This window comes from Doryrhamphus excisus, linkage group LG19, assembly GCF_037039965.1.
Source record: "Doryrhamphus excisus strain RoL-2023G ecotype Guam linkage group LG19, RoL_Dexc_Guam_v1.1, whole genome shotgun sequence".
Taxonomy (NCBI): Eukaryota; Metazoa; Chordata; class Actinopteri; order Syngnathiformes; family Syngnathidae; genus Doryrhamphus; species Doryrhamphus excisus.
The window spans coordinates 9,796,767-9,816,280 of NC_136375.1; the positions used below are offsets into that span (position 1 = coordinate 9,796,767).

Consider the following 19,514-nt stretch of genomic DNA (forward strand, 5'->3'; position numbering starts at 1 on the left):
CATAATAATATAAATGTATGTGGAAAAAAAGTCATAAATTTACAAGAATAAAGTCATATTTACCAGAAAAAATTCTGTCATATTACGAGAATATAGTTATGAAAAAGAAAAAATTAGTGATTAAAAAAGAGAAAAAAATATGAGAAAAAAAGTATAATTTTACAAGAATAAAGTCATAAATATACAAGGATAAAGTCACAAATTTTGCGGAAAAAAGGTTGTAATACAAGAAAAAGAGTAATGTATTCATATGAATAAAGTAGCAAATGTTCAACCAAAAAGTCATACATTTACAAGAAAAAATATTTATAAATTTACAAGAATGACGTCTTACATTTCTGAAAAAAGTCACATTATGAGAATAAAGTCGGAAAGTTGCTTTAAAGTGCTGATAAAAAAACAGTACAAGAATAAAGTCTCACATTTACGAGAAAAAAAATCATATTATGAGAATAAAGTCGGAAAGTTACTAAATAAAGTTGTGACCTTATGAGAATAAAGTCATGATTTTACGAAAATAAAGTTTCTGCATTTTTACTTTGAAGTTTGAAACCGCACAAGACTCCGGACTCCAGTGGCTTGCTGCAGTAAAGTTAATATTATGAGTCTGTGAACCCCGGCCAGCAAAACTGATTCTGAAGGCCCTCTGCAGATTGTATTGACATGGCAGCACATACTGTGGAAGCTGAGGAGAGCCCCAATTTGTTCAGGGGGGTGTCCATCACTGCCATAAGCCATAGAGCCAAATCATCTTGAAGAAGAAGAGAGAAAAAAATATCATTGCAATGATTGACAGCCCAAACAGAAAGTCAACGGTCAGGATTCACCTGGTGGTGTAATGCTCCAGCTGCTACATTATAAGGCCAATGTTGTGACTTTTGAAAAGTTTTTCATGGAGGTCAGACATAGTGAGGGCTCTCAAAATAAAACTCTGCTTATCAGGCCTGCCCACATTCAGGTAAGTTGTACATATTACAGCGAAAGCCATCCAAAGCAAAAGCAAACATCCTGACGCCATCTTCTGGCCTTCATGGCATACTACATCTGTTGGAAGAGAGACCAGAAGTTGATGCTTGAAGTAGAAAGATAGAGTAGACTTTATTTGATGAAGAAACCTTGGTAAAATCTATCTGCGATTACAAAACAGCTTCCCACCCCTCGTCCAAAGAAAACACAACACAGACGTTGGAATGCTGTACTGACAGAAAGGCATCAGAGAAAGCGGAACTAAAAAAAGAATACAACATTCCTATCAGGATGAGTAGCAGATGAAAGCTTCCCGATGAAAACTATCTGAGGTTATTAAGACTGGAGGTAAAGAGTGTGAACAGGAACAGGTAGGATTTTCTGACCTTTATTTTCTTATTTCACTACTTCATAATACACCTCCGGAAAATAAAGTCTTTTTGACCTGTTCCTGCACAATTACAGCACTACCGTGAAGAAGAAAGATGAAGAATAAGCTCTTAATATAGAATATATACGTATATCAATGAATTGACCCTTTCAGGTTTAGTAGAGCATCTTAAAAGGAAGCCAGTGGGCAGCATCCCTACACTTGATAACATGACAGCGGAATATAAACGTATCGCATCCCAGCGACGACCTGTATGTTACTGTACGTCAACACATTTAAACCGACAACGTCATACAGGTCCCCTTTAAATAATAATAAGAGTGGTGACGTCTAGCTTACATGTGCGACCACTCCACAAATATATTGTACAATCAAACCCATACCTGGCATCCTGTCTTTAGCCCATTTGCAAAATGAACTCAACAAAAAATATTCACTTTGGAAAAATATAGTACTGTATGTTTTGTTTTTGTTTCCTTTTTTTTTACAGAAATAATTTTAAGTTAAAAAAAATACTCTGCTTCCCTCACTGGCGTTAGACGTGATGGAAATACATCCCATACATGCTGTGGAGTGTTTTTGGCATGAAGGCTGGAAACAGGGTATGATGTGTGTGCGGGGAGGATGGCGCACATATTGTTCCATATTGGAATAAAGCACCATTGTGGAAGCTGTCACATTTTGATTTTTACATGTTTTTAGTGATTTTTTTTGGGATGTTCGAAGTATCGGCAATCACTGGAGTCAAAATATCATTTACTGAAGTCCAATAAAAAAACAACAACAAAAAAAAAAAGACTGTGGCAATTTCACGACATTGCTTGGTACTTGCTGGTTATCTCAAGAAAATACATGCAATACATGTCTTAAGGAATAAAGCAATGGGTTAAGCCAGAAAGCTTGCTGTGTTTGAATGGTGCAGTACCCCCTTAAAGACGTCAAAACTTTACTAGGGACTTTGACCAAAGGAGTTTAGGGGATTGGCATATGAATATGCCAAGAACACGGGTTGAAAACCTAAGATTGGATGAACTTTGCCCTCAAGCAATGTTTGTTCGCGGACATCATCCAATGATGCAGATGTGTGTTTGTTCCCCCCTTTTTTTGTTACGTGCCATCCTACATCCTACAATCATTTATCTTACAGATGTGTTGTGGGGTGTTATACTCAATCACACAGGGGGCATTTTTTTTTTACATTTTTAAGAAAAGTACAATGAAAAAATATGTGACGATATATTGCAATCTACTCATTTAATTTCTTCTACGGTACACTCTTCTGCAGTCTGTGTGTATGCTACCAGCCCCGCTTCCACCCGTTGAGACAACTGTATGACTGACAAAAAGGGCTCACTCCAAAATGCAGAGAGTGATCTCTCTCATTGCTTTTTTTTGGAGGCGAGAGAAACGAGGACACCAGACACGCATGCACATGGCAATATACTGAAAGGGCAAAATTATCAAGTTTGTTTTCATTTATTGTGCTATTACTTCTCATCCCAGGTGTAGTTTTTTTTTTTCTGAATGGGAGCTATTGTGACAGCCTGAAGTACAAGTTCAACAAAATGACCATTTTTTTTTGTGTAGCGGTGTTGATTTTGTGTTCGTTTCCAGGCTTCATGCTGAGCAACTAGCTATCATCCACTGAAAGACGACAGCAGCGTCACGGTGTCCCCCACCAACAATTGAAAAGCCCTGTGTCAATTCTTCAGTGTAAATGCTTGTAATAAAAGCTGCTGCGCCACTCACATGGCGACACAAAGATTGGAAAAAATACAATACCTGAAATGTAAAACTAAATGTGAAGATGATTGAACTCCAAACACCCCCACTGGACAGCCTTACACGCATATCAGATTGGAACATCGATGCCGATTGTTCCGTCCATCTCTGTTCTGTACATTTGTGCATGTTTCAATGTTTCAAGAGGGAAGTCTGGTCCCGTCTGCCTCAACTACTCCCAGAATGCACTTACCGCACTTGGCAGCGACGACACAGAATACAAAATAGACATCTTGGTTGCGCTATTCAGCTTGTCGCAGAAACAACCTGAAAGGCTGAATTCATGTCGTTATTTTCTCAAACCACAAAACATGTACATTGAATACGACAAGAGCAGACAAAGCAACAACATACTGCTGCGGCTGCGCACTAACGTCAAACCTTGTTTTCCGTGAGGCGTTTGAAGTCACTCAAAAACGTTTTATAAAGTGAGGTGTAGCTTGTCTCCCATCTTTGTTCATCCTCTGACAGTCGCAGAGACAGCGCCAAAAAAAAAAAAAAAGCGGGAGTGCAGTGTGTTTTTGGCACGTGGGTCGCTCTCCGGTTCTCAGTGGTCACCGTAATCTTGGTCAGCGGCCTTGTCCTGGTTGTTGTTATTGCTATTCTTGTTGTTGTTCTGGACACCAAGGAGCTTGTGGCTGTTGTTCTGTTCAAGCGTGGTGTTGACGAGCCTCAACTCTTCCAGTTTCCTCCACAGCTCGTCGCGCTCTTGCTCCTTCTTCTTCTCCCTGGAAAGAACATTTAACGGTGTTGTTCAACGGGACAGCGTCCATACAACTTGCTGTTTAAGTGTAACTCACCGTTGCCGGTCTGATTTATAGGAGGTGGTCAACTCGTCAAACAGACTACAGTTCATCTCCATCAGTGTCTTCAGCACATTGTAGACCAGAGAGACAATGGTCCTGAGCGTGGACAGGGGGATTTAAATCACAAAAAGATGTAGTTAACATGGTAGTCATTACGTCCAATTGCGCACCATTATCTTATCATTAGCGTCACTATTGTTTATGTCTGTTGTTTTATCAAAGCAAGTCTTTGTGTTGCCAGCGTGTGTGCGAGTGATAGGAAGAAAAGCAACAAAACATTTTCAGGTTTTCAACTTTGTTCAACTCCACCCATCCATCTTGTCATGCCGCTCATCCTAACTAGGGTCGCGGAGTGTGCTGGAGCCTATCCCAGCTGTCTTCGGGCGAGAGGCGGGGTACACCCTGGACTAGTTGCCATCCAACCACAGGGCACATATAGACAAACAACAATTCACACTCACATTCAATTTGGAGTCGCCAATTTTTTTTTTTTTAATCTCAGAAACGTTCCCGTGTGGACAGGGAAATCTCTAGACCTAAGATTTTTTTTTTTTTACATTCCTCCATATTCATTTTCTGCTGCTGATCCTCACACGGGGGTGCTGGAACCTATCCCAGCTGTCTTCGGGTGGGAGGCGGGGTACACCCTGGACTGGTCGCCAGCCAATCACAGGGCACATATAGACAAACAACCATTCACACTCACATTCATACCTATGGACAATTTGGAGTCGCCAATTAACCTAGCATGTTTTTGGAATGTGGGAGGAAACCGGAGTACCCGGAGAAAACCCACGCATGCACGGGGAGAACATGCAAACTCTACACAGAGATGGCCAAGGGTGGAATTGAACTCGGGTGCCCTAAGTGTGAGGCCTGCGTGCTAACCACCCGGCCGCCTTTCGCCCGAAGACAGCTGGGATAGGCCCCAGCACCCTCATGACCCTCATGAGGATAAGCGGTAGAAAATGAATGAATAGAGTAAATATGTGGTGTTTAATGTTATATTATTGTTGTGTCAAACCTCAAGCCACCATTGTCTATTGTGTACATGTAAACACAAGCGTAACAAGACAAAACCACCCCAGAAGAATATATGTAGTTATTTCTATGCTTCTGAACATCTACTGCACACCCCAACCTGCCGGTCAGCTGGCGTGGTCTGACCTTAGACGTTACTCTACCCCATGTAATATACGTACTGATTCCAGTGCTCTTTGGACATTCGGTAGAGGCTACCAAACATGATGGGGAGGATCTTGTCGATGTTCTCCTCGATGAGGCTGAGAATGTACTCGTTATTCCAGAAGTAGAGCGCTCGCTCCGCTACCTGTGAGGGCACATGCATGTGTGGCGGTCAACTGGGAATAAAAAAAAAGAACTAAATGCCAAGAACCACGTGGGTGCTCTGACACCTCTAATGCATTCTACCTGAAAGTGGGGATTAGCCACACATTTGGAGATCTGCTTGAACAACGGCTCCTGAATTTTCTTGAACTGTGTAGGCTCAATGACATCCAAAATCTCCTCAATCTCACCCAGGAACATCACCTGTTCGCACACAAGAACACAAGATTAGGACACATTAGAACCAGGGTGCTATAATGTGTGAACATTCATTTGGTTTTAATAGATGTGACACCTCTTTCTGGCTGCACGTCTTGGGCCAAAATTTCAGCAAGCCTCGGATCACCTAAAGATAGAAAATAGAAAACTCACGAGGGATTCCGCTCAGATGAATAATGGTTCTTAAATGGTGGTTTGTTGCACCCACGACAGATTTCTCAGCAGCGTAAACTAATTTTAGGGGCATAAGCTTAGTGTGTGAAGTGGGAGGAAACATGTTTTTTAGAAAAGTACCGGTTCAGTGAGCGTGGGATCCTTTTCCAGGAACTGGACCACACAGTATGCCAGCTGGGAAAATACACATGCATACAAAGCTTGATTTAAGATAATGAATGATTGACAACACACATCACCACTAGATGGGGTAGTAGACGCTGAACGAGTGCAGTTATGAGTAAGTCATGTAGGAAAAAGGGGCATTGACATGTATGGAGAAACATTCCCACCTGTGCGTGAAAAAGGGCCAGTCCCTTCGCTGTGTGTAACGGAATGAGCACCTTCATCAGAAACTGTTTGTGCTCCGCCTTCAAAGGCAGTGCAAAGCCATTGATGATGCTGCAGACAGGAAGCACAGTTTACCACGGTTGTTGTGCCCATGGGAATGTCAAGTATTAAAAATGAAGAAAGAGAAAAATGATGCAGTGACAATAATTGCACTCACATGTTACATTCAACTTTGACTTGCAAGTCAAAAAAGCTGAAATATGTAAATGTAATACGCTCCGCATGCAAAGTGGGACCTCGGTTTTCGTTCGGTCCACCAAAAACCAAAGTCATTTTCTAATCCTAAATAATGTAAATCCAGTTCATGTTTCAGACAACGTATATATTAACAAAAAATACATTGCATACATAGTAGCATTGGCATGCTTCTGTCTCGTGAGACAATGGTAGTGCCACTGGGTAGGGTCTTCCTGTATGGAAAGCTGAATAGAACAAAAACTGGAAAACATTGGAAAACCGAGGTTTCGCTACTCACCTTCCCAGAATTTCTAGTAGTTCAGCCACTCCGTTGAAATGTTCAGTCTCATAGATGAACCTAGAAATGCAGACGTTAAAACTTTACTTTAAATGAATAGAATAGAATACAGCCACTTGCTGTTTAAAGGACCTACAGTATGTGGACAACCCTAACGATCGTCAAATAAATCATTCACCTCATCTGTTCAGTAACCTGTGTCCTTCCATCCACGCATGTTTGGTATGTACACAGTGCCTGACAACTGTGGCGCTATTTTTATCCTGAGAGGCAGATGGTCAAAGTGGGTGCACCCATTTTGCCACCCTTGCCTGTTGGAAAAGACATCAAGGGCCCCCCAACCCCCGTTTCAATCATCTAAATCCCATTGTCACGCAGCAACAGGAGCTGTAAAGAATGAAACAAGCCGTCGGGAATTCCTGATGCAGACATCTTTGCAATTGTTTGCGTTTGAAAAGCAACAGGAAACACCAGAGCATCTATTGTTTTATGTGAGCATTAGAGACACAACTACTACAATGTTTTTAAAATGAGGCATATGTAGTCCAGGGGTCGGCAACCTTTACCATTAAAAGAGCTATTTTGTCTCCTGTTCCAGTAAAAACAAAAAAAATGTTTTTTTAAAATAGCTTATCGTTATAAAATTGACAACAAAAAAGACTTTTGAGTGGTTCCTATATTTGTGTACAATTAAAACAAAAGGTGATCACAAAATGTCAGCACTGGGGATTGTGACTTTAATGTCTGTAGGAGTGGGCAACATCCTTCTGAAGTAGCTCTCCTAGGGGGTGCAGCAAGTGAAGCTTCATTCAGGATGGACTACCACAAGGAACCTGATCGTCCCCACCAGACGCTGAAGGCTTAGTTTGTCTTCTGGGGTCGGCATGTGCGCTATTGCTTTGACCTTAGTTTCATCTGCCCTCTGTCCCGCTGCTGTAATGACATGTCCAATATAATTCACTTATCTGCCCGTCTGTGTTGCTTACACTTTTTACGCCTGCTGAATTCTTTCATTTTCTGGCTAGTATTTTATTTTTTCTAATTCAGAGAAGTTTTATGGACAACTTTTTAATGTCTGTGAACATTCCTTATTATCTCATGTGCAGCCCAGTGTTGCCAACCTGGTGATTTTCTCACTGCAATCTGGAGACTTTCCAAGCCCTCTTGGTGACTTATTTTCTCAAAAGCGACTAGCGACAAATGTAAGGACTTTTCCTCACACCGTTGTGAGATTTTTCTGGTATTTGGAGACGTATAAGTGAAAGCACATATTGGTCTGCGGGTGCTGCCAGTGCACAGTCAGATCTTTTCACATTCATTTTGAATGGTGATAAAAAAAAAATATTGCTCTCTGCGAAGGGAGCCACATCAAAGAGGCTGAAGGGTTGGCGCCCCTTTTTCCAGTCAGTCATTTGTCACAGTGGTCTATATGGACAGCTGCTTTATCACATTATCATTACTTCCTTTTTTCCCCCCGTACGGCACTAGCTTCTGGATCAGAATGTTGCCATCTTTGGTGCAGCTTAGGTTTTCTTTTGGATTCTCCCATGGACACCCTAAAAGACACCGCTATTCGTAGTCGTAACAACAAGGTGTATATATTACTGACCGCAAGAAGATGTTGTTAATCTGCTTCCGGATGAAGGCCCGTAGCCCCAGGAACTTTCCGTATATCCGGTGCAAGATGGTCTTCAGGAATTCCCTCTCCCTTGGATCTTCACTGTCAAACAGCTCCAGAAGCTGTCACGACAGTACATAAAAGTCAGGTTTCCTGATTGAGTTGAAGACATTATGACATACAAAGCCATTGCAAAACTTCAAGAGGGAACCAGGTACCAAATGTGTTAAATGTGTAAAATGACAGGTATGTCTGTGTCATGCGTAGCAAATGCACTGGAGACCATGTCACATCTATCGCTGCCACCTATGATGAGTCATCATTCGAGGGGAAGTTTGAGCCCCCGCTCCGGGGTATGGCACTGCCTGTTAGCATGTCATCGGCACCTCAGTGACAAGGCTGACAGCTGATTTAAGCTCACATACATCCAGCAAAGAGTAACGTGTCATCATGCATGTTTTTCCACTGCTGTGTCCTTCCTCTGTGGCTCATTGGGATTTGAGAAATGCAAAAGCTAGAAATGTCAATATTCAAATCATGGGACATGAATGACTCCTGATTGCGGGAGTTTTAGGCGGAGGTGGAGTTACCCCTGCAGTAAATATACAGTACTTTGCATACGAGGACTTTCACTACTATACTTTTCCTCTCCCCCAACTTCACTGTTGCCACCCAAACTTCCATACTGTCAATTTGTACTCAACCGCAGCCCTCTCATCTCATCCTAAAGAGCAAAACAACAGGCAGCTATTTAAAGCTCCCCCGCGACACACTCACATCATGGAAAATCAGTCCCGGCACCTCTGATGCGGCCAAGCCAACATTCCAGGCCATTTGATTCATGTGAGCTGCTGTGCTGGAGCGGGTGACACTGGCTAACAGGACAGAGGTAGTTTCTTAATATTTAGAATCATGGATAGTTTTGTCTGACATTAGTGGGCAGAGGGTACGACTTCCTGTAGCCACATGTAAGGAGAATATTAGGCTGACACATCTCACTATCTCACTAACTATGAGCATCATACTAGAGTGTGATAACGTGTTGAAGATGTGTTTAAGACTATTTCCTATTTATGATGTTTGACGCATAATTGTGGACACCAACCTGGAGTACAAACTTTTGATCGATGTAGCGCTTTGCAATACTGGGCTGGAAATCCGGATTTTCAAGAAAGCGCAGTAGGAACTCATAGACAAGCTGAAAAACGGGGGAGAAAAAAAATGATTTACTGTTGTAAGTCACAGCAGTACCAAAATCAGAAATGCTGGATGCTGAATGTGATCCTCACCTGGATATGAGGCCATGAAGCTTCTAGAGTGGGTTCATCCTCTTCTGGGTCAAAATCCGGGTTGTCACTCGGCGCAAGTGTACGGAATATGTTAGTGCTGATCTGTGGAATAGAATGGCACCGTCAACTCAACAGACAATAAATCACATATATAGTAGATCTTGCGAGATTTAAATGTGACCAGAAACAATGTCTCAAGGGCACAAGGCCTGGGATGATAATAAATTAATGAATCACACAATAGATGAAAATTATCTACATTTTTCCTGCTTTAACACATTGCCATGTGCATGTATTTCCATGTCTCTAGCCTACAAACAGGCAGGTGGGGGGGTTTGGTTTCAACACCTTGACACATTTGTTCCATAGAACAACGGCATGAACAGAGTGAGCCCTTTTGTCAGTAATAGAGTCTCTTTATCTTTGTGGGTGGAGGCGAGGCCGTACTCATACGCACAGAGTGCAGAAGAGGGTAACGTAGTAGAAATTCATTTAGTAGATTGCTAAATATTCTCCTGGAGTTGTCATATTTTTTCATTGTACTTTTCTTATAAGCAATGTTAACACCTTGTCTCGTTCTCATAGATCGTTTCATGTGTGTACAGAGTGTCTCGTGACACCTCCTAATACATAGCAATTCATTTATTGGACATAGCATGATAAGGGCTGTGGTTACATACAATATATCCCCATACACTGCTGACATGGCACAACTTGTCTAGACACATGATGAGCCTCCATATTCTAATCCCCTTGAATGCACGGGGTGTTCTAGAGACTGCTATGTTATTATAGACACAGTTGGAATTTACATCATTACTTTAAGCTCACATACGTACGTGTATACTGGGCATTTATTTCCTCAACCGCAGAGAAATTGGCGGTAAATGATGACGCTTAAACTAAATAATATATCATTATTAGTCTTTTTAGGTGAAATGTTTAAGAGTTTTTGCTAATAGCTGCATATAGCTCTCTGTTAATGCCACCATAAACATCAGCTTTACAGATGCCATGGCTGCTCAGCTGGTGGTGTGTGCTGTGGCAGTCATGAGGTAATGGGAATGGACAGAGGAGGAGGTACCCACCATGTTGGTGATCTCAGGGTACGCAGACTCCACGAGCACTCCTCTGTTGGTGGACACATAGTCCACCAGCTCATTCAGCGTGGCCCTCTTGATCTCCTTGCTCTTCAGGTTGGTCACCGAGTCCAGGAAGTCAAAGAGCACGCAGCACTGCTGGAGTTTCTGGGTGAAAAGTTCCTGCTGCTCAGTGGAGGGAGCGTCTGGAATCACACAAGTGAAAAGAGGGGGTGAAAAGAGGGGAATTTTGGTTTCAGCAAACAGCAAACCACTGAAGGAAAGTCTTTCGGTGGACTGGTGTTCTCCACTGACCCACAATGTATTTAAGCACATTATTTGGGATTTTCCTTGCATTTGTCAACTGTATAACTGATTTTTTTTCCTGGGGCAAGTTCTAACCCAAAGCCTCAATAGTGTCAAAAAATGTAACATTTAGCCACAAAGAGGCAGTCTAGTCATTCTCGGCTTGGACTGTAAAGCCTTTTATGGATTAGACGGTCCACTGTTATTAAAGCTGTCCAACCCAGCCAAGCTATTAACAGCATTTGGAAGCCATCCAGGCAGGCACACTGCACGGTGATGTTGTATTTGGGCACGGCGTAGGTAATCACTGTGGCTACGGGACAGCACCCCGCTGGGAGTAGCCCCACTTAGAGTTCATACACTTTGTGCAACCTTACAGTTGTGACAAACAATACATTGACTGTCAGGCTGCAAGTTCCATATTAATTGATGCAACAAAAAAAGGCAGCACACCACATGTCAAGACCACAAAAGCTGCGGTGCTTAAAAAAAAAAAAAAAAATCAGCGGACGGTGCTGACAGCTGACAAAGCACTTATGCAACTGAAAGGGTCAAACCATTCACTGCACCTTGCCATGAACCCGTAAGCCAGTAAACATGGAGCTAGCATGAAGCCTTTTATTCTGTGTTAATCGTATAACCAGGACCAAGGACTTTGTTTTATCACTTTGGAGAGGCATGAAAATATTTACGTCTATAATAAATCACAATGAATAGTACATGTTATGTATATGTGGACATTAGTGCCACTGGGAATTGTACCAGATGAGTAATATAATGTAGCATTCTCTTCACAACCTTAGGTCAGAACAAGTCTTCTTTATTTGTGGATTTGACAGATTATCCTCCCTCAAGTACCCTGCGTAATTATTCCATTAAATATTATGGTTATGCAGGAGGTGTGACAAATATAGCCGGCTGTTTTGCTGCAAACAATTACCACTGGCAACAATTTTGCTTGGATTATACATACCACACTCATCTTTCAAATCTGCAAGTGTTTGAAAGGAATCCTTCTCTTTTCAAGTGAGATTTTTTTTCTCCCTTTGTCTCTCCTCATACAGCTCAGCTACATCCTGAAATGTATTTTTCCCCTCCAATGTGATGCTATTTTTACCTTTAAGATACCAATGCATTACTGCACCAATTTCTCAGGGTGTTTCAAGGAAGAACACATTTCCATTAGAGCTCCGTAGCTGTATCAGGAAAGCAAAGAAACATGACAAAAGACAAAAATATACCAATTAATACAGCCTACGTCGGTCTTAAGTCTGGAACCTCAAGTGAGATGTAGTCACACTTACGCACTTGCAAAACAGAGCAAGTTTGGCAGGCTGCACAAGACAACGCTGGTATTTCCAAAGCATTTTCATTGCACATCCTCATATTGCTTAAACTAGCAGGTAGACACATTTGCTATGATATTATATGGGCAAACAACATTTAAATGTCAATTCAAATGACAAAATATAGCAGAAGATATAAGCAGTAAACAGTGTTTATATATCAGAACATAATAAAGAAGCAATGCAGTTATAATGACATTAATGACAGCTGCTACCATTGATGCAATTGGTCGAGGAGAATCTTTTCACGACGCGACATGTTTTTTATATGCAAGTCAAGACCGGTTGAAGTATTCACAGGAAAACAACGCCGGTCATAAATTGGGAGTTAAGATAGTAAGAGAACGCACATAACCAGCATCTAAACAATCAATCATGAAAGGTTGAGAAATGGTGTGCAGTACTTGTCTGCGACCAACAGAGGTGTCACTGAATCAGAAATGGAAGCTAGCTGGGTTAGCCTAGTTTAGCAGAGCATGCTAGTGTGGCTGTGTATGTGTTTTCTCAATGATACATTTTTTGCGTTAAAGCAGTGGTTCTCAATTATTTGCCGTCATGCCTGACCTCTCACAACGATCTTGAACATCTTCACAGCTAACATTAAGTGGACTCTGAAAACTGGAGGATTCTTTGGTCTCCTCCGACTCCGACAAATTGGAAGGAAAGAACCCAACAGAGGGCTTGGCCTATGTTACACCACCATGCCCCCAACAAGGCCTTTTATCAATGCTTTTGTTTACCTTTTTTTTTTTTTTAAATCAGCGGTTTTTCGCTTGTGTCACCGGTCAAATAAAACATGAATGAGGTAGTCTGGGCTAAGTTCTTTGCAAGTGTGCAGTCACTATTTTAACAGACTGCTACACTTGCATGACAGTATGTGGCTGTGTTATGCAACAATTTTCCATTTTAGCATCCCTGTGTTTCAGTAACCCAACACAGCAGAGGTCAACCACCATGGGAAACAGATATTCAATACTCAAATGAAAAGGTTGATTTGCAGCACTGTGGCTGTTGTTAGACCACGGAGCCACGTAAAAAATTTGGGGGATAACCTTTCAGCTAAGACAGCTCTTTACACCCACTTTTAATAACGTCAAACACCTTTCAATTGCGATTGACTGACAAACAGACAACAGAAACCTCGTTTGACACCAGAAAAGTAGCCACCATGATGGAAGAGACATCAGTCCATGGTGACAATGTACAACACAATGACATAATACTAACAGAAACCTACGGCCACCATGTAAAAGCCCATACCTGCCCTGGTGAGTACCCATCAACATTTCACAGAACTAGTCGAGCAAGGAGAGAACCAAAACAAAAAGGGAAAGTATGCTGGTCCGGTGACCTCCAAATAGAATAGGTCCTGCCAAAGTCACACATGACCAAATTTAGCAAGCGGCAACCTGATATGACAACATTTGGGGGGGATGCTGTTATTGGGCCCTTCTATATACTATACAATGTTTCCCATACCATTATTTGGGGGGAGCTCTGGCACTCTAACTTCTATTTCTATAAAGGTGCCAGAAATCAGAGAAACTAAAGCCAAGCGTTTTGTGAGGTAAAATTTTTTTCAGGAGGCATTTTCGTCATTTGAATGTATTACTCTTTCGAACGCCAACTGTTTTGAGAAGCCAAACGCTTTACTTAAGTCATTCAATCGCAAAAACCATAAATACTTTGGAAGCGAATTCGTTTCCCCAAGAACTACATTTCATTACCAGCCTGAAAGACCATCTTGTTATGAGTTACCAACTTCAGAGCGACTGGATCTGCATTGAAATGAAAATCAACCGGCCGACCTCGCACCGCCAGAACTGATGGTACGGGATCATGTCTACCAAGATTGAAGTGCAAACGGAACGCTCGTTGTGTTGCAGTGTTGCATAATGAAAAGCGCCATGCTCACCAGTCCAATTCATGGCAGCAACTGAAAACAAAACTAAAAACAATGGCATATGAAGAAACAAAACAAAATAGCAATATATGAAATAATGGCATTATATTTACTTTTTGAAAATAAAAACACTTTTGTTTCTTTATTTGCCTTTTATTTAACCTACAAACGTGTCAGATCATTTTGCCTGACCCTGTATAATAAGCAATCTACAGCTACTTAACCCAATCTCTAATGCGACATACAGGCTTCGGCGTGTGGAGAACAGGACTGATGCATCGTGAAAATTTGAGTGACAGCAGACCGAAAGCAAAACGCTACCTCAACGATACCAGACAGGACATCGCCAAGTGGCTAAGCAGGTTGGACGGGATGTCGGTATATGTTGGAGTTGATAAAAGATTTGTCTTCACTTGTTTAGTGTGCGCATGGGAAGCATGCTGGTGTGAATTCTAAGTCAAAGCCATACAAGAACACAATTACTAACGGCAGATGAAGCTGCTGCGTGTGTCTGACGATGATCCAATCATGGACAGTGCAATACAGTGAAAATACAATTTGCAACATTTGGAAAGGAATCAAACCTCCTTAGCGGTTTGATTCTATTTGGGGGTTTTATACTGTTGAGCTATGAAAGGAACACTAGCCAAGAATGGCACAGAGCAGTTATACATTTACATCACTTAAACATGCACATGCATCCCTATTACTGTCTCAGTGGGAAGATATTAATCCGAAACGGTCTGATAGACACGTTCACACAATTTCTCCTCTCCAGTGGCTGAATGTAAGTAAGCCACAAAGAAGATGGAAAGCTGGGTTCCTCGTCCTTGACATTTAAGTACAGTACAATTTTATTGGGCTACAGGGACCGAACTTGAAAGTTCATGCAGACCCATCTTTCCACAACATGCCACAGCTAAAGAAGCAATCCCGTTCAAAAATAGTCACTCAAAAGCCATGAAGATTATGCAAAGAGTACATGATGGAACATTATTACTGTTGCTGAGCAGTGTGGTCGGTTTATAGCATTTATTGATTGATCATTTGCTGGCAGACATGATGGAAATATTTGGCAGCCGCTTGCCAATCAATGGGCCACCAGAGTAAAAATATTTTCAAATGTTCTCATCTCACTCGAGTATGCATATGCAAAGATGCAGAGCAACAAAAGCTCTGGCAATGCAGGACATCCACACAATTCAAACAAAATCGTTTACATTACAAGGAACGCTCTCAGGCTATTAATCACCTTGCAGCCTAATGTAAGACAGAGTTGATCAAAGTTTGGCTAAAAACAGCCCACGGACAGAAATATAACCCTAAATTAAGTTGGCTGTATTTAGAATATAAACTATTTCCCTGCCCTGCTCCCAAGGCTTGTGGTTGCCACGGCAATGATGATAGTCTCTGAGTGACTCATCTTTTCGCCGTTTATCACACAACGGGAGCTTTACGCACTCCCATCCACAGGAGGGGTTGTTGGAGCATTTCTGCTGCCATCATTAAGAACCAAAATGCTGTTTTAAGAAATGTCCTTGTCACTGTAAAGGTTATAACAGTCAGCACAATAGTACTTGGAACTGGGTAGCACGTGTCTGAAGTAGGCCACTTAGTGGCTATTTATCCCAGTGTGTTGACGTTTTGTATAAAGTGATATAAAAAGGTCTTTTGTTACATGTCAACATCCCACACCTGCAGCAATGGAGACACAGTCATAAATACATGACTCATAGCAGCACAAACACTGAAGGTCAATCAATACATAGCGGAATGTACAGTATGCAAACTTGTAGCAGCCACATAATATTTTAGTCATCCATCTGCCATTACAGCGACATAATGACAACAAGCTCTTTTTTACCCTGCTTTTATCACTCACTAAGTCCTCTAACAATAGGGGGAAATGCTCAGGAAACACACACACACACACACACACACACACACAAAATGAGCTTACATATTTTGTTGATCACAATGTGAGAGAGGGTGCAAAGAAGTGAGACCAAGCTCGACTCTTTTATCCACTAACAGTTGGAACACGGTTAAGGCCTGCCTGCCTTCCTTATTTGAATAACTCCTGCCATTTGGGTATGATATTCCGACAAGATGTAAACCACACAAGATTTATGCAATTCTCATGAGACTTCTGCTCATGGAGCAGCTAATGGAGAGGTGTCCAAACTTTTCCCACCGAGAGCCACATACTGGAAAATGAAATGTTGCATCTTTTCTGTCTGTATGGATTTTGCTGTCTTTAAAAAAATATTTTCAAATATTTAAACTTTCTACTTAAATAACCTTTTTCAAAAATTATTTTTGTAAAATTCTTTTCTCATATTATGACTTAAAAAATACATTTCTATAATATTTCAACACCAGGCTACTAAAATAAAATTTTCCCTTGCAGTAAGAGTTTATTCTCATAAAACTGGGAATTTTTTATCCATTACCATAGAAGATTTATTCTCATAAAATTGCAGCTGTTTTTGTTCCACTTCCTATGGGAAGAGGCATTCTACTTTGAGAACAAATTGTTCTTACAAATGATCCACACTGTAGACTTTGACACTGTCACTGACACAGTAGACAGAGTTCTGTCAAGTTTCACTGACGTCTACAGAGAGACTAAGAAACAACCATTGCGTTTGAAACAAACAACAACAAACAAACGGCTCTGAGGCCAACTGGGATACCCGCTATGGTGAGATTGTGTTTTTATTGCAGTTGTTTGTTTTGTCTGCAAACACGATTTTGTCCAGCTGTGAAAAAGAGGACACGGACAGCAGCAGAAGTGAGCAACTGCAGTTTGTGAAGGCGCATGCCAGTGGCTCAAGGTAGCAAAGCGTGTAATTAAAAGGTACAACTCCGGATCATTAGAGCTCATACTTGTCATACTGCATTAGGAGAGTTTGAGGTGATGACATTCAAGGGCAAAAAAACAGGTTTCTCTTTCACGAGATAGAAAACACACATATCAGGCAACCCAGAAAATCTATGAGGTACAGAACTTTAATGGGTTGAACAGAATACCAGGATTGGGGTCAACCTCTTCCTGTCCCGATGTTGCAATCACGCACGCAGCCCATGATAGCAATTTGGCAAAGTTTAGCTACCAATCACTGAATGTAGAGCCTATTATAACCACACAATGACTCCAAATTGTTGGCCGCTTCCGAGACTTGTCAAGTGTATGTGTGCGAGCGACAGACGTACAGTCGTTCGTCCTTTTTGGTGGTAAATTGGTTCCAGACTCGATCGTGATAAGTGAATTTCCATGGTGTGGGGATTCCTTATTTCTAAATGGAATATTTTCGTAGTTGGAGCATAGAAAATCTGGTTATTCTCTCCAAGATACATTATTAGAGCCCTCTATATATGAAGTAACACCCCTAAAGCCACCTGCATGCATATATTATCCAATATAGTATAGATAATAAAAGTATATATGCTATTTACAACATAAATAAGACTGTGCTTGTGCGTGTCGCTATATATGTGTTCTTAGGGGCGCAGAGTGGTGGGTGGGCAGGAAGTGATGTCAGGAGTTCAGAGTTGAGTTTTAGATTGTGTCTTCTGAATGCCTTATATATGTATTTTAGTTCATTTATACATTTTTATGCCTGAAAATCCTTCATCTAGGCAATAAAAATAGATACATTTTGCGTCAATGTGAATATTTTTGATGAATATTCGACCACGAAACAGCATGATTGATTAATTCATATACGTTTTAAAGACTATGATACAGAGAAGCCACAAAATTCACAATATACTTGTGAGGAACAGAATTTTTACAAGGTTTAACATGGAATTGTGACAAATATAGAATTTTTTTCATCCTATGGTGTTTGGAGTTCGAGCTGTAAAAGAGTCTCTCCTTTGAGGCATGTTTCCCCCTCAAAATTGTTCCATTTTTAGGTGCATGGATGTAGAAGTACCTTTTCATACTTTAATTTGAGGCGCATCACCATCATCACAACTTCATGCCTGACCCATACTGTCTCTTCTCACTTGATGCTGGCTTGATGTGGCTTAGGTGGCTGATGGCTTGCTGGTTTCACTCACACAGATATAGTAGGTGTAAAGATGAGCTCCTGAAATACACCACAGAGCTAAAACGGACAAACCCAAACTCAACAGGCGGTCCTGGTCTTCTTTTAGATGGCCTGCCAACTTCAATCACTGCAAACGTGATGCCAGTTTTTACACACTCAACAGTGGAAGGCAGTCATCAAGGTGTAATCCTCAGGAGTTGATAGTGTCAATCAAACCTGATGGCCTATTTAAAGCAACCAGACCCCATCATCATCATCCTCTTACCTTTTAGCTGGGGCAGGGACGAAAGCTCCACCGGGGCGATTGGAGTCCTGTATTGAGACGAGCTCGGGGATTTTCTCTGTTTCTGGGCCTTCCAAACTGACTTTCTCGTAAATCCGTCCACTTTCTCGAATGCAGAGATGGCCGACATTTTGATGCAAGGAGCCGACAAAAAAAATATGCCTGAGGACAATTTGCCCGTATCCCTTTCTCGTCAGATGAAAAAAAGAACAACTCCTCGGTTAGTTCGCATCAGCACAAAAATGTGGGGCAACCTGCACGACTTGAAGCTCAGTTTTCTGCCAAAACTGGGACTGTTCACTAGGCGTGATCCGACATTGAGCGTCGGTGGAGGGGGTTTAGGCTGTTTACAGATGATACATCTTACGGGCGGATTTTCGTTTTCTAGGAGTAATCTTCGTCACGCCGAGCACAAAAGCACAACTCGACATAGCCCTTTAGTGCACCCAACAAGTCACTCACAGATAAATACACAGTAGTTGACTTTTTAAGCTGGATTTACGTTTAAATGTGCAGCGAAACCTATTGCATTGACAAAGTTGTGCGGATGTGTGCGGCTAACTACTGTACTGTGCCGCTGGGCTGGCGGCTAACACCTACCTAGCTTACCTAGCTGCTAGCATTAGCTGACATTACTGGAGGTGCTACTACACTTTGCTGCACCGTCGAAAAGTAGCGGCTCCATGAAAATCCGCGCGGCTCTTCGTATAAGCAAAAATAGAAAATCTTACAGGCCTTTTTGGCCGTCGCTGAGTCGTTCGAATCCCCTCTTCGCATCGACACTTCATTAAAAAGTTAACCGCGTGACCAGCTGTGTGTTAGTTACATTCGCAGCCGAAATCGTGATACTTATTACCTTTACCCAGCCTCTGCACGTACGAAATATTTTCCTCAATGTGGCAAATGCTTTTTAAAAATAAATCATCCGCAGGGAGGCGGCAGCCATAAAACAAGACCCCACAGCATCGCCGTTGTGTTTCGACCTGCTGCTGTTAAGTGGACTGGACTGGACTGCCTGACGGGTTTGTTGACTGACTTTTCCGGTACCCAATCACGGGAGAGGATGTACAAAACAGGAAACT

The 19,514-nt window shown here is 41.7% G+C and overlaps 1 protein-coding gene across 1 annotated transcript; it reads right to left on the reverse strand.

Moving 5' to 3' along the window:
* Positions 1-1,079: 1,079 nt before the first annotated feature.
* On the reverse strand, positions 1,080-19,471 carry ppp2r5a (protein phosphatase 2, regulatory subunit B', alpha isoform). The gene is made up of 13 exons (XM_058057150.2): positions 18,415-19,471; positions 10,546-10,742; positions 9,458-9,559; positions 9,274-9,366; positions 8,160-8,290; positions 6,551-6,610; positions 6,018-6,126; positions 5,806-5,859; positions 5,588-5,638; positions 5,377-5,496; positions 5,148-5,275; positions 3,940-4,041; positions 1,080-3,867 (listed from the first exon to the last, which is right to left on the reverse strand). The coding sequence occupies exons 1-13, from the start codon at positions 18,560-18,562 to the stop codon at positions 3,687-3,689; spliced, it is 1,476 nt and encodes a 491-aa protein (XP_057913133.2). The 5' UTR covers positions 18,563-19,471; the 3' UTR covers positions 1,080-3,686.
* Positions 19,472-19,514: the final 43 nt, after the last annotated feature.

Coding starts and splice junctions, on each gene's coding strand:
- ppp2r5a (XM_058057150.2), bottom strand. CDS start 18,562: ATGTCGGCCATCTCTGCATTCGAGAAAGTGGACGGATTTACGAGAAAG. Junction 5,860..6,017: donor TGGCCCTTTTTCACGCACAG/GTGGGAATGTTT, acceptor GTATTTTCCCAG/CTGGCATACTGTGTGGTCCA. Junction 5,639..5,805: donor ATCCCACGCTCACTGAACCG/GTACTTTTCTAA, acceptor TTCTATCTTTAG/GTGATCCGAGGCTTGCTGAA.